Below are 15636 nucleotides of genomic sequence, written 5' to 3' on the forward strand. Positions count from 1 at the left end.
GTGGACATGGCGGCCCACCAGAATGGAGAAAATCGGAAAAAAAAAAAAAACGATGAATACGAAAAAAAAAACAAAAAACAAATATCAAGGACGGTGGAAAGACGCCAGACAGTGACAAAGGAGGAGCAAACGTGTTCGCAAGGAGCGGGATATTGCAGAGATCACCAGTGATGAACCTGGGGGTCACAGCGAGTTCCAGCAGCAGCAGTAAGCCCCAAGGTGAGCAGCAAGGACACCAAGGAGAGCTAGGTCTTGTTCTAAGCCAGATGTTCACATCGAAATCTACACGGACAGAAAATTGTTTGCATTGAACCAAACAAAACTTTAGTTGTATTCCGGTTGAAATTATATTGCATTTTATTGTTTCTATAAAACTTATTCAAATAAATTCAACATAAGATTCTTTTTGTTTTAATAAGCCACTTTTCAATTGCAACTATTGTAAAAATAACAATATTCTATTATTAAGCCAACAATAGTTAATTTTAATTTAGCATTTATTTGCTGTGTCTATTCCCCGGGCCATGAATACAAAAATAACCACCAACTATTCCCTCGTTTTCACCCGGACAAAAATGTAAATAATAACAACAAATTTCTCATTTGATTAAGTATTGTTTTTAATTGTGAATTTCGGGAAATAAGTACGAGATTTCCGAAAATCTTGAGACTTGAGGTAAGCAAGTAAGCTGCAGTTTTTTTTTTTTTTTTTTCTTTATTTTAGAGATTTTTAGCCTGAGGCTAGTTCATCTCTTGTAAGCTGCAGTTGAAGCTGCAGTTGTTAAATATAATCAATTTTTAAGTTTTTTTCCCTTGATTTTTTTCCGTCGATCTTGTTTTCCGTACTGAGTACCAATGCACCCGACGCCAGGAATGCACCTCCCACACCTGGACCCTACATATCGACCCATCAACTCATGAACCGGTGACCAACGGCTTTACTTCCCTTCCCGAAGGAAGGCGTGATCAGTGATTTTATGCCTCAAAAATTCAATTGCAATTCTGTTTGTTGCAAAAAGAAAACAAAACACAAAAAAAAAATCGACATTATTTTTGAATCAATAAACATATTGTTATTTCTACTGCGTGAATTGTCAGCCTTCATAAAATAAATTTGATTGAATCAACAAGAAATCTCTTTTAAAAACAAACATATTTTCTTGTTGACCCAGCTGCCAAATTTGACAGCTTACGTCAAAACCATGAAAGCTCTTGTAAATTCGAAAAGATTTTCTTTTTGATTTAACAATCCATGGGTTTTAAGGGACAACAATACTGGATTGTTGAAACAATAATGATTTCTTTTTGCAGCCAAAACAACATGAAATTCTTATTGCATTTACGTCAAATATTATTACGCTTAAAATATTTTTTTCTGCGTGTAGCAGTAGCTCACCCCAGCTTGGGAAGACCTAACTGATGGAGGTCAGGAGGAGGATCAATGAACTCCATGACTTTGTCAAGGATAAGAGCAACGTCCACAAAGCAATAAAGGAAATGGTGTTGGGCATCAAATCCGCCATTATTGCTGCCGAACGTGAAGAGGATGCGCTGAGGGTGAGATCCGTGACGCCAAAAGGACCCCGAAATCCACGCTCAAAGAAGAGGAAAAGGGAAACGCCAGGAGAGGAAAAGGAGTTGAAAAAACTCAAGAACGACAAAGAAGACAACAAAAAGCATACCGTCGAAAAGCCGAAGGAGATGTGGAAAAAACGGAAGGAAAAAGAAGTGAAGAAAAAGAAGAACAGAAGAAGGAGATACCCAAGAATCGTCGGGATTGAAACCAATGTTGTGTACACTTGTAGTCTTTTCTGTTCACAAGCATCACATGTTGTGTACATGTCGTCGATTTCGTGCAATACTGGCACAACTCAAAATATGTGAATTTTCACACTCAACGGTTGAAAGTTTATGTTCATAAAATATTCTGCATAGTTGTGTTAAGTTTCAGTTTTATGAATCTTTTCAATTCCACTGAACTAAATCTAATGTGTTTCTTTCATTATATCTAGCTTTTTATTGGAGACGTGCCCCTTTGTCATGCAAAAACGAGTTTACGTTTTTTTAATTGTTGTGACCATATTGTACGAAAAAAAAACATGCTCTAGGACAACCCAAAATGTGCCTTCGATGCTACTTTATTTTTGGCTTTTTTGAAAAAGTAGCAAACCATAAAATTCATCGGGTAGGGAAAATTCTCCCCTTTTAGATAATGGTAAACTGGAACTTCCATTTACGAGCCAAACCGGGTTCGTAAATCGAATTAGAGTGGTGGGGATAGTCTGGAAATGTGTTAACCACCATGTTTTAGGTTTAGGAAAAGTGTAAGGTATTCAAAAAACCACGTTTTTGGGTTACATAATATCTGTGCGTTAAAAAAAATCTCGTTATTTGGGATCTACTTTGTAAAAAAAACTTGAAAAATATTGCCACAATATTGTTATTGTTTGATCCGGAACCGGGAATGCATGTCCGACGCCATTTTGAAACCCAAGATTGAGACATCCGATTACAGACTGGCACGAATTGGGAAATACTGTCAAATAACTCACAATATTCGTATTTTTGGAATCTGGATGACGTGTAGGAACCGCAAATCCATGTCTGACGCCATTTTTAAATCCTAGATGGTGGCTTCCGGTTACAAATAAACTTAAAAATACTGTCAAATACCCCACAATATGAGTATTTTTGGAATCGGGGTTACATATAGGAATCGGAAATAGATGTCTGAAGCCATTTTAAAATTCAATATGGTGGCTTCCGGTTACAGAAAAACTTAAAAATACGGCCAAATAACCCACAATATGGTTATTTTTTAAACCGGGTTATGTGTAGAAACCAGAAATCTATGTCTGACGCCATTTTGAAATCAAAAATCCTGACTTGCGATTACAGAAAAACTTGGAAATTCTGTCAAATACCCCAAAATATGGGTATTTTTGGAATCGCGGTGACGTGTAGGGACCGAAAATTTAAGACCGACGCCATTTTGAAGTCCAAGATGGCGCTTCCAGTTACAGAAAAACTTGGAAATCCAGTAAAATACCCCACAATATGAGTACTTTTTAATCAGAGTGACGTGTAGAGACCTGAAATCCATTTCTGACTCCATTTTGAAATTCAAGATAGCGGCTTCTTCCTGTTAGAGAAAAACTGGGAAATATCCCTATAATTTCTCCGGTGAAGCCATGATATAAATAAATGAACTTAACCTGACAATCTATCCCTTCTATTATTTTAGACACTCAAATATTGTTTTTATGTGTCCCACACATAAATTTTTGCAATGTGATAAACAAATGATATCTATGTGTCGGACACATATTTAATATGTGTACACATAAAAGCCATGTGTAATACACATACTATTCATTTGAATCATAAATTTCATGTGTGCTTCTGGGTGGATTCTGTTTATGTGTGGTCATATGAAAATCATGTGGAATTCCACATGGAAATTCATCAATAAAAATGTGTGGAATTTTGTTAGTGTAGCATTGAGTGAAATTTTGAAAAATTTTACTCAAAAAATGCGTTCTTAATGTGTACCGATTTTTTCGTGTTCAACCTTTAGTAACGATGTTTTTCAAGTACTTTATTAAAACAGTAAAAGCGTTCTAAAAAGTATTCCCCAAACCTTAGTGTTAAGTTTAAAATATGCAGCCTTATTATAATTCACATGTTCGGCAGAGCAACAGGGCAATTATAGCATATTCTCAACTCAGTGATAGTGTTGACGAAAAACTGAAAATATTTAATACATTGAAAATATACATAATTATAAAACCTACAAGGCCAACCAATATAATCAACCTGCAACACCGATGCTTAATATCCAAAATTTCCCATAAGTTGTTTATCTGTTTAAAGAAAAAATATTGAAAAAAGTTGTACTCACCGTTAAAAATAAAAAGTATGATGAATATTAAATTGGAGTGGCACATATTGTAATGTTGATTTAACGTGGACATCACTCGCTTCCTCGAGGACCAGCCGTGGAGTGAGAGTGCGCGTCGCTCGTCACTGGGAGGCAGCACAGGAAGGATGCAGCTGCTCGTCAATTTTTCATAAAAGCTTGGCCAAGCACTCCTGCAATTAAAATGTGATAAAAAATATATCAATAATTTTTTCTACCGCCACACTGCCGTCGTCGTCATCACCATCATCATAGTCACAGTTGCGCTTCGCGCCATCAATGGTTTTTGTATTAAAATCCGGCTCTGCTAAGAGGATTTATGAGGACGTGTCAGCTCAAACGTAGGCATGAATGATATTGGGAAATGTAAGGTAGAACAGGGGACAAATGCACCTCGGGCAAAATGCTCGATTTGGTTTAGCATAGCTTCACTCTTTTCACTCTTAATTATGGAATTTTTTGTGCCGAAATGCTTGTCAAATTTCTGAATTCAAAACAGGAATGTTATGAAAAATCGGATCGGGCGTTTTGTCCTGGGGTGCATATTGAGCTGTTTTCCCCTATTTAGGTAGAGCTATTAAAAATACTGAGAGAAGCAGCAAAGCGAAAATACAGCTGATGGCAGCAGGGAGGATGATGCAATATTGATTGTGATTAGAATCGTGGCGTGCATATATTTAAAATTGGATGGAAACAGCAAACAAAGGTAAAAAAATCAGCAAAATTCATAGGTAAAGAAATATTTCTATTTAGTTCGACAAAAATATTGGTGGACACGATAAACAATGACAAAACCCACCATCATGACATAAGAGACCCCGGCGTAGTGGTTAACATTCATACTTCTCACGCCAAATTCACGAAATATCAACCCCTCACAAGTCAGGAATGACCCAAGAGAGTTGAATTGACTGTAATAATGATAGTTATAAAATCACATGAACACTTTTCTGGAATAACGATGTACTAAGAAACTTCTATCTTCTTCTTTCCAGGAAATTCTTGGAACTGAAACAAGCTGGGACGAAACAATTTTATTGTATTCCGGCACGACAGGAATTTACAACTATGTAAGAAAAAGTCTGGTGGTGGAGTGCTCATTGCCATCAATGCTGACTTTACTTCTGAAGAAATCATAACAAATGAACACAAAGAATTCGAAAATGTGTGGGTCAAAGCAATTATTGCAGGTAAAACACACATTTTTTCTTCGGTGTACTTTCCACCAACATGCCCACAAGCAGTCTTTTGAACTATTCATTTCAAATTGTGGAAACTATAATGTCCAATATGGAACCAGAAGTAAAATTGCATATTTATGACAACTTCAATCAACGAAACGCAGACTTTATTACAGACATTGAAAATGAATCATTTTTACTCTCAGCTATAGGTGAAGACGAAACAGTACAATTATTGTTCGACAAAATATCTTTTTTAGGTTTTAATCAAATTAACCATGTAAAAAATCAACAAAACGCGTATTTAGTATTTTGTACTGAAAACTTCTGTGGGTAGACATAATTATCAACTTTATGGAAAAATTAAGTGTTTCACACAGCAATTGAATATCCAATCTTCGTACATAATTCTTCTTCCCCCAGCGACAGGGAATACGAGAGGAATACCAAAAGCAAATTACGAAGAAGCCAAACTATGGACAATAAATTTGCAGAATTTAATAAGTGTTCAATGAAATGTCTACACAAAAATTGCACTCAATTCTTCAAAGCCTAATTTTAGAAACTGTGCCAAAAAAACGATGTCGAATACAAAACAATAAACTGCCAGTGTGGTTCAATCCATAACTTAAAAATTTGAAGAGTAAAAAATAGAAAGCTCACAAACTATACAAAAACGAAAACACTAAACCAATTTGCAAAACTATCATAACTTCTGCAACCAACTAAATACAGTAATCAACTCTGCATATGAGGATTATAACCGTAAAGTCGAAAATGAACTCAAGTCATGTCCTAGGAACTTTTTTTTTAATTATGTAAACACGAAACTAAAAAGTAGCAATTTTACTTCGCGAATGAATTTGGATGCAAATGTAGGTGAGAATTCTTATGAGATTTTCAATCTCTTTGCAAACTTCTTCCAAGAAGTACACATCACATTTTCCGAACGCGATTTATTTGCATTCATTCCTGAAATTTATAACAACAATTCTGTCAACCAACAATCTCAACATCAAGTCCTCAATGCACTAAAAAACTTAAACGCGTCGAAAGATCCGGACCTGACGGCAATGCACACATATTTTATTATTTTCGCTTAAGTGAGTCTGACAGCGGTTTGCTATTATTTTCCACGGATTTTCACTAATACTTTCTCACAAAGCGCACTGACATTGGTCTATACGTATACGCGTACACACACTAGAACAATAAGCGGCAGCAATGTCAATGGCATGTGAAGTTTTGTTTACGAAAAGCTTGTAGGCCCTTTTCTTGTGTTACTCTTCAAATGTGTTTTATTTTTCACCTTTAGACCGCGTGACGGAATCCATCTTTGACATAATTCTTTAAGACGTAAACAAATATGTCATGTAAAATTGAGTGCTCACAGACTGAAAAGTTCGTTACTCGACGAAAAGTACGTTTGATTGAGTTCAATTTCGCGTCTGTTATGACTGCATTCTATGTCAAAATTGACGCTCGTATATGTCAGTCTCAGAGCACTTAAATTTACATGACTTTTTCGAAGCGTGCAGTTAGTTCTACTCCAGTTGAACGGGATCCGTCCGAACGGGCGCCGTAGGCATCTGTCATATCTGCAAAAGTGAAGACATCAAGTGTAGGAAGACCAGGAAGATGTGTAAGTCATGCTCAAAACCTGTGTGCAATCAGCACTGCTAAGAAATTTGCGATAACTGAAGTTTTTTTTTTTTCGTTTGCTTTTTATATGCTTGTAATTTTTTAACAATGTTTTATGAGGATTAATAGTCCAGAGAAATGTGAGTTTATTTCTAGCATAGCAGAGACTACAAAAACCCAATACAACATTTTTCCACAACCTCTATGCCCCCAGAGGGATTGAACCCCAGGAAAACTCAAGAAAATAAAAATTGCATGAGTTTTCATCCTACATTTTTCACCACCACTCGATTATTCACTTGTTCCAAAATGACCGTTCCATGGAAATTTATTCAGATACAAACAAATGATGAGAAAAGTTTCTTTTTTAAATTTCAAAAAATAAAGAGCATTATATCCAAGCCCATTCCGGGACCATCTGTCAGATAGTCACGAAAATATGATGAACAGTCTACTGCTGAAAATTCAAGAATTTTGATACCCATATTGTAGGCACATCCATCCAATGGTTACAATGGTTACAAAATTATGATAAACAGTCTCCTGCTGTAAATTCATGAATTTTGATACCCATATTGCAGGGGTTTCTTCCCAAACACTTCTATAGCCACTAGAAGCCCAACGGGAACCTACTCCGGAATGGCCGTCCCGGGGACAATCCATCGGATGATCACAAAATTATGATAAACAGTCTCCTGCTGTAAATTCATGAATGTTGATACCCATATTGCAGGGGTTTCTCCCCAAACACTTCTATGGCCACTAGAGGCCCTACGGGAACCTGCGCCGGAATGGCAGATTCGGGGAGAAACCTTAAACTGGTCCTCAAGTAAGCTGAAATTGTTTCTTGAAGGAGATTCTGATACTTTGATATCGATTCCTTCCAAATTCTAGTGAAAGTGGTAAGAAAATGCTTAGTTCTGGAACATTATACAGGAAATCCGGATATCCGGGAACCAGACTATTCCGGATGGCCATCAACGGCGATGTCTAGAAAGAGGATAGGTTTCTAAATCCAATGATGCCATAAGATTCAGAATCTGTTAAAATTGGCCGCAGTAGCACGCATTTAAATTTTGTGGGTACCCGGGTACCCTTGTCGAGCTCCTAGAGGGTAAAAAATTTCACGAACCCCCTTTCGAAGCCCGTTGCTGCAATTTGAAATCTTTCTGCATGAAAATTTGTCGCTGCATGAGTTCTAATATGTCACTGAATTCTGGCTTCCTGTCGTGAAAATAACTTCAAAATTTATTAACTTGAAATCTGAAAAGGTACCCGGGTACCCTGTCGATCACATAACAAAAATCAATATTTTTATTTGCGGTGGATTACATATGGCTGCCAATATTTCTACCAGCATTATAATTGTGTACATTGTGGGTCACAATTTCCAGTACAACAATATTTGTATGTTTGTGTCTATGATTAATGTTGGGTTTCACTCTAACCGAACGACGTTAGCATGATGATGAGTTCTTAAAACTCAAAATTTTGTTTAAAAAAATTGTAATAACCAACGGCAGGGTTGCGGCCATTCTTTTGCTACGAAAAGTTCCGCGTACATCGTACGGGTTAGGCAAAAGATTGTTTATTAATTTATTTGATAAGGCTCAACCGAATTAACTTTACAGAGCCGAGGATTCTTGGTCACTATACAATACATCTTAAAACTATAGTCAAAAGGTACAACACAATAAACACTTTATCTTCCGCTATCCAAAAAGCCTTCTCCTTCAGAACTGGAGCCGCTTCCAGTAGTTTCATTGTATGGCAAATTGTTGTACGCCAACGAGGGTCAGAGCGCGTCCATTGCAGCAATGGACGCAAAACGTGGTCAGCACTCACACACTCATCACGAAACGGTTGCTTTCCAAAGTCGACGACGCATCGACCGAAAGAACTGCTGATGAAGAACAATGAGGAGGACCACACAATGGTTGCTGCCGAGAAAACAGACGATCGCGTAGCACACATCGAGAGTGGCCTGCTTTTGTCGACAACCGAGTGAACACTGGTTAGGCAAAAGATGTGCGTTTGACTTTATACTGTCGCATTAATGGCCCTTCGCTCATTTCCAACTTCTATTCAATTTTCATAGTGCCGTACTCTAACGGAACTATCGTCCAACCCTCTTTTAAAAGATCATTCTCTAGCTAATAAATTATCACACAAAAGCTTCATGTTAGCATTTCCAACCAACTCTATAAAAAGTTGTTTTTCAGAATTATGAAATCATTTTATGTTATGATATTTTGTACTTCTTCGTTACAAGAACGAATTGTAATTTATGTGTTTGACACATAAAATCGGTCAATTTAGCTAAGTTTACCGGTTTCTTGTGTCAAGCACATACTTTACGATTTATTCTTGTATCTTGCAAGTGTAAATATCATCATAACATCTGATGATTTAATAATCCCGCTGTTTATAGCAAACGTATGGCTGCAAGCCTACAATGGGATGGTCGGTGGTCACTCTACATAATGTGCCCTGGCACTTTTTCAATTTGAACAAATTATCAATAAATACTGCAAAAAGAAAATAAATAAATGGAAAAAAATATGCAAAACATTGTTAAAAGAGTCAATTACTACAAGGCAAACATGACTATAACTCGCAAACCCCCATCGTCTGTTATTGAAAAATGCTAAAACTTACATAATTCCGTAATTTTTGATCAAAGTTTTGTTATCTTTCCATAGCAAAAATAATCGCAAACTTTTCAAGTTTTGATGAGCCTTGTAGTATTGAAAAAAATCCATTGATTTTTAAAATTCAAAATTATTTTTGAATTTAATGTTTTTTCAGCGAGTTTTGTTTTTTTTTCTGTCAAGAGGCCATCCACAAATTAGGTAATGGTCTTTGAGTTTTTATAAAATCCCCCTCCCTCCCTTGGAAGACTCCGTACAGTTTTCAGTTAACAAACCTTCCCCGGAAATGTTACTAAGATTTTAAAGTTTTCCGAAAATCGTTAGAAATTGAGTTGGGTCATTTTTTTACATGAAGTGGTTCATTTAGTACATTTGGAAGGTGTTTTGGCATTAAATCGCTTGAGATAAAATTATTATTTCCACCTGCTCAATTTTATGTATTTTATGTATCTCTCTCTCGCTCTCTATTGCAAGAAATTGTAAGAAATTTCTAGACTTCCACGCTCCCACTATTCTGTTACATAACTTGTGGATGACCCCAAACTGTTTGAAAAAGATATAATCGTCAAAAAATTATTTGTTTCCATAGATTGCATAAAAAATTAGCATGTATAAACATGTTTCAAACTCATCATGCAAAAAGTTGGACTCTCAACAAAACAGAAAGGTAGGTTTCCTATGGTTTTGAGTCCATCTTTTTGCGATACTGTCTGAATAAATTAATTTACACGTAAATGTTCATAAAAAAAAAATGAAAACTGCAAAGTAGTTGGCTGTGGTGCACTGTATGCGGCATTCAAAAACGTCCTGAGAAAACTTGAAGCGGTTACTGATTCCAAAAATGGTCAGCGGAGATCAGTTTTGTGACCCGTATGACTCCCGGAAAAACTAACTGAAACAATATTTCCGCGCGTAAAGATTACTAGGAGAACCATTTATGTAAGTCTATTTATATGCTCATTCATATTGTACTTAGACAAAGCTGGATGAATTTAAGTGAACTAGTGTTTAACACGAACAAATAAATAAATAATTAAATGTAAAAATGCAACTCCAAAAAAATATACCAGCTAGTTGCTGCGTAGCATCAATTTCAGGTTCGTACAAAAATGCTTGCTTTTGGACCAGTTGATCGATCATAATATTACAGGGCACACACTTTCCAACAATTGGAGTATGGGATCGATATTTCAACGCTTAGATTTTTATCTTCAAACCCTCAGGATTCAAACTTCCATTTTACAGCGCTCTGGCTGTTCAAAAATAGTATCTTTACAAAGACTAAATATAATATTTTTGATCAGTTGGTGTGACACCAGCTCTGGAAGTGTGAATCCTTAAGGAGTCGTAGTCTGGAACCGGACTGGTGAAATCTAGATCCTTTTTTGCGGTAATTTCAATAGTTGTCCTTATTACCGTAGATTCAATCGCATCATTTACCATGGTGATTTGACTCATTGTAAGAATGGAGAATCAAAGCAATTTCACTACGTCGATTACACAAACCGTGACTTTTTTTTTCCATCATCAAGCCATCACTCACTCATCTTTAAAAAAAATAACTCGTGATTATAATGCAAAGCCTTCTATCGAAATTCCGAAAAAGTACAAATTAACAACAACATTACACCATTAGAAAATAGAGTTGATCTTAATGCGTTCTTTATTATTCTGCACCTTTAATGAATCAAAACGCTCACACATAACCATTACCTAGTGCAAAATTCTGAATTGATTTATTCTTACATGTTTGGAATATTTGTGAACATTCTTCATTATAGCAACATGAATTTGGCCGGTAGTGTACGTTTCATCCATATATAATTGAAGTCACTGAACTGTTGCAAAAATGTAAAATAGTACGTTACAATAAGGTTGCTATTTTTCAAGACATCATGAAAGTTTATAACAAGTATTTTATGCGTTGCAGATGAATGAATATTAAACTTAATGTTTCTTATTAAACTGCAACAACACCGCAACGGTTTGTCAACAAAGTGGCACCATTACGTATTATCGATGGTATCCATGTCCCAGTTATGTTGAAGATAAGTAGCAAATGAGTAGTTTGAACAATCATAGAATTAGTTGAGTATGTGCGTGCTTTAAGCGTCACTTTTCAGTAGCAATGAGGCATCGAGTGATGCGAGATCGGTACAGCTCTTCCATTAGCAGCAATCAGTTTCGGCGTTAGGATCCTCTAATTCTGGAAATCCACCCGCTGGTGCCGTTTCCAGTTCACCAGCAGTTCCGGCAAATATGAGCTACCAGACTTTTCGGAACCGCTGCAACATCACCTCCGACGGCGTTCAACTGTTCCACTGGTTGAAATGCTGCTAGCGAGGGAGCTGCCGCATTCTCGTTCGCCGGTGCTAATATGATAACTGCAGTCGAGGATCCCTTTGGAATGCCCAACGGATCCGCTAATATTTAGCCTAGGAGCTAGAGGTGGTGAAAATATGTCACCCGGACCCATCCGGATGGCTTCGCGGCGTCTTTTCCAGTTGTGTTTATCATTATTTGTGTAAGCTATTGCTTGAGACGATTGAAAAGATTTTTGATTTATGGGGCTTAAATAAATTTTTTTTGGCTTTTGTGGCTATCGTTTTTGCTTTAGTTCACGTTAGTCACTACCATTCTCCGCCGTCCGTAATCCTATCGTCCTCGTCGTAATCTTCCTCACCATGGTTAATTGCTAGTCCTATTTCCTATGCAGATGTTAGCACATGCATTACGATTTATTTGCCTTTGTCAATGTAGTCTAAAAATGTTTTACAAAATCAAAGCGACATGACATATTTGAGCCATGGTAGATACTAGATGGTCGCAACAAACCTTTACAGTTACTACTTGATCCAGTTGGTTGCAAAACGAGGTTTGAAAACTTTAATATTCATAACGAGATTGCAAATAGGTTCACATCTTGGTTCGTCAACTCTTTACTAACATCTCGAAACAGTTGCTCAACAGATACAAAAAACATATCATTCACACTCTCTTGCAACCAAGTTTCAAAAAACTTAATGTTTTGTGGAACTCTCAATAAACAAATACAACACAAGTTAGATTTGTTGCTCAAGTGTTTCATACAATATCACGTAGCATATAACTTCATACAAATTTGAGTGTAACATGTTTGCTCATGCATAATTTGAGAGGTCATCCAAGCAGTACATTGCAACAGTTGAGTTTCATTATTATGACCTAAAGTAAATCAAGCAACATACTTCAAACAGTTTAGTATCAAGATGTATTTCTCGTACCATTTAAGAGATTTCGGGGCAACTTAAAAAAAAAGTAAAATAATTGACGATGTTTTCTGTGTTGCTTGGGTTGCGAAGCTCAAAAACTCTGTTATTCATGAGATATGCCAATAGCTCACTTTGCTACGCAACGCATAGGTTTTCTTATATTATTTTTAATACTATACCATTTATATCGATTAAACCAATAGCAAAAAGAATTCAATAGATTCCCTATTTTTCGTATCAAAATTTACAATTGGTCCGATAATTTACTCTACTCGGGTTATTAATGGACTTAGGATGATCTTGAAACAAGAAAAAATGAGTTAGTCAGTCTTCATCTAAGTAATTCCTAATCTTCTATTCGTTGTTCGATGGTTTGAAGTGGTTAAGACTAGCTCCTGCTGCATGGTCATTAATGGTGTCATTGTTGAATTTTGTTACTAAGGAATTCAATTTTGCTTAAGAGGGCGTGCACGCAGTTCTTTTGAGTTTTACTGTTCTCGTGATTTTTGGCACCATGAACAAAATATGCAATCACATTATGTTTCATTCTTTGAAAAACTGATCATTCTTTTCTCTCGCCAATCTATTTGACAGACTGATAGATTAACTTTGGCTAGGAACCTCTATTTACGAACCAAACCGGGGGTTCGTAAAATGAATTAGTGCGTAAAAAATAAACTCGTTGTTTGGGATTTAATTTGTAAAAAAAACCTGGTTATTTAGGATTTAAATTGTAACAAAAGGTTTTAGAAAATATTGTCAAATACCCCACAATATTGGATTTTTTTGGAATCGGAGTGACATGTAGGGACCGAAAAGCCATGTCTGACACCATTTTGAAATCTAAGATGGTGGCACCCGGTTTCAGAAAAGCTGGGAAATACTGTTGAATACCCCACAATATGGGTATTTTCAGAATCGGGGTGACGTATAGGGATCGGAAATCCATGTTTGACACTCTTTTTAAATTTAAGATGGGGGCTTTCGGTTGTAGAAAAACTGAAAAATACTGTCTAATATCCCTCAATATGGGTATTTGTGGAAACGGGGTGACGTGTAGGAACGGGAAATCCGTGTATGGCGCCATTTTTGAATTCAGGAACGAATGGTATGTGCTCTTCCATGGTTTGATCCGCGTGAAAGGCCGATTCACCTCGATGAATCCAAAATAATGGATACCACAAGCTACGCGGTACCGGCGACGATGACAATGGCGTAACCCCTGTGCGACGGTATGTATCTTTTTCAAAATTGGACTGTAAACAGTAAACTGGCTATAATCGCATATCAGTCCCATATGAATTTTCATCAATTTTGAGATAACAACGCTATCCACTATCAATTGGTATCTACTTTCACATTATGCGATAAAACTATGGACTTCTATGGACTTCTCAATGCTTACTTTTTCCATATGAGACTGATATGGGGTTATAGGCAGTAAACATATGACAGCTTGCAATGAAATTTTAAAATTTAGCACCAGATGGCAGGATCGGTGCTTGTCAACTTTTTCAATTCAACCTTTTTATGAGGAGCCATAAGTAACAGTGGCAATTCTTTTGCTCTCATAGAAACCAATTCCAATTATTATAACGAACGGAAACGTGCCGCTCTTCAAACACTTTGCAACTGCATTATGACCCCAAGGCCAATTGCAAAAACAGATGGGTCTGGGATATATAGTGGGTACGGTTTCTGCTTCCCCGATCTAATTTCCAAGTGTGCTCGTAGCTTGGTATGAAATATTTATGGGAACTTTTTAACAAACATAAAATTTTATGAACAACTTTTTTCCGTCCCTACATCAACATGATTCTCTCTTTCTTTCTCTCTTTTGCACTGAAAAGTTACTGTTTTTTCCACAATTTTCCTTCGCGTGCTGCTGTTTGCGGATATATGACTTCTTTTCAGTGTGCTGCCCTCGTACACACATAGCTAGCTCTTTCGCCGAGGCATTATTCTCCTCAGTAGAGACGTGATTTGATTAAATGTTTGATTTTTATTAAAGATGAAATATTATTTCCTACTTCTTCGCCGCTGCTTGCTCCACTGCAAGTGTCTTCGACTGCTATGCTGCTAACCCGGGGCTTCTCGCTTGAATGTTTACCAAAGCATCATCGGGATCGGGTGGGTGTGCCTGGCTTCATCCTCGAGTTCACCAGCAGGAGCAATATGCTTCCTGCACACACTTTTTTACAACCAGGGCAGAAGCAATTCCCGATGACGTTTCTCTCATGCTCACTTTTTCACACTCCTCAATTTCCTCATTCTTACTCATTCACTCATTCGGTGAGAGTTTGGAAAAATATATTTTCGTTTTTAAAATCGCCATATATTTGCGAACATGACTTAACTGGCAGTTTGCTGCAATAATGTTTCTTTGTTTTGCTATTTATGGCGTTCATGATGATGAAGAAAATACGACATGCAGACTCAGGGTTCCCATATAAGGAGAAAGGACATGGGAAGAGAAGTGTGTAGCTTTTTTTCAACCGTTTTTATTTTTATTGTTATTGTTATTATTATTATTATTATTGGTAGGGCTTGTGGTGGGTTATTTCAAGAGAAATATAAGTCGGAGAAGCTTTTAGCTTAATTCTTCGCGTGCTGTACGCATGTAGTTATAACATTTTCTTGCTTCCCATTGCGCTTGTTGGCTTTTTTAATTTATCAATTTTTTATTCCGGAGCCGCCGAACATAAATAACAAATGAGAAGAAATATTGATGTACATTTTCCGCCTTTTTAGTTTCTCTCCAGCCGCGCCCCGTCAGTTTTCCGCGTCATAAAGGAATAAAGATTGCTTCCAATAAAAGTCAATAAACAAAATGTTGAATGCCATTTGGTGTTTACGATGTGAACCGCCTGTGAGAACGTAGAATTTTTGAGCTAACACCTTGGGCGACAGAAGAAATTATCGCGAAAATTTATTAGCCAAGCCATAAATACTTCCAAACGGAGCATCATGTGTGCTGGGTGCCTTTTTCTGAA

The 15636-nt window shown here is 36.8% G+C and overlaps 1 protein-coding gene across 2 annotated transcripts in view; it reads right to left on the minus strand.

The window, feature by feature from the left end:
• LOC135717135 (zwei Ig domain protein zig-8-like) overlaps window positions 1–15636 on the minus strand; it is a 471305-nt gene that overhangs the window by 286875 nt on the left and 168794 nt on the right. For both annotated transcript variants that reach the window (XM_065239086.1, XM_065239085.1), the window contains exon 3: window positions 3902–4092. In XM_065239086.1, the coding sequence (XP_065095158.1) occupies window positions 3902–3974 (73 nt within the window). In that variant the 5' untranslated portion in view covers window positions 3975–4092. The remainder of the gene's footprint in view (window positions 1–3901; window positions 4093–15636) is intronic.

This window comes from Ochlerotatus camptorhynchus, unplaced genomic scaffold, assembly GCF_037179485.1.
Source record: "Ochlerotatus camptorhynchus isolate MF236.1 unplaced genomic scaffold, CSIRO-AGI_Acam_v1.1 ptg000048l, whole genome shotgun sequence".
NCBI lineage: Eukaryota > Metazoa > Arthropoda > Insecta > Diptera > Culicidae > Ochlerotatus > Ochlerotatus camptorhynchus.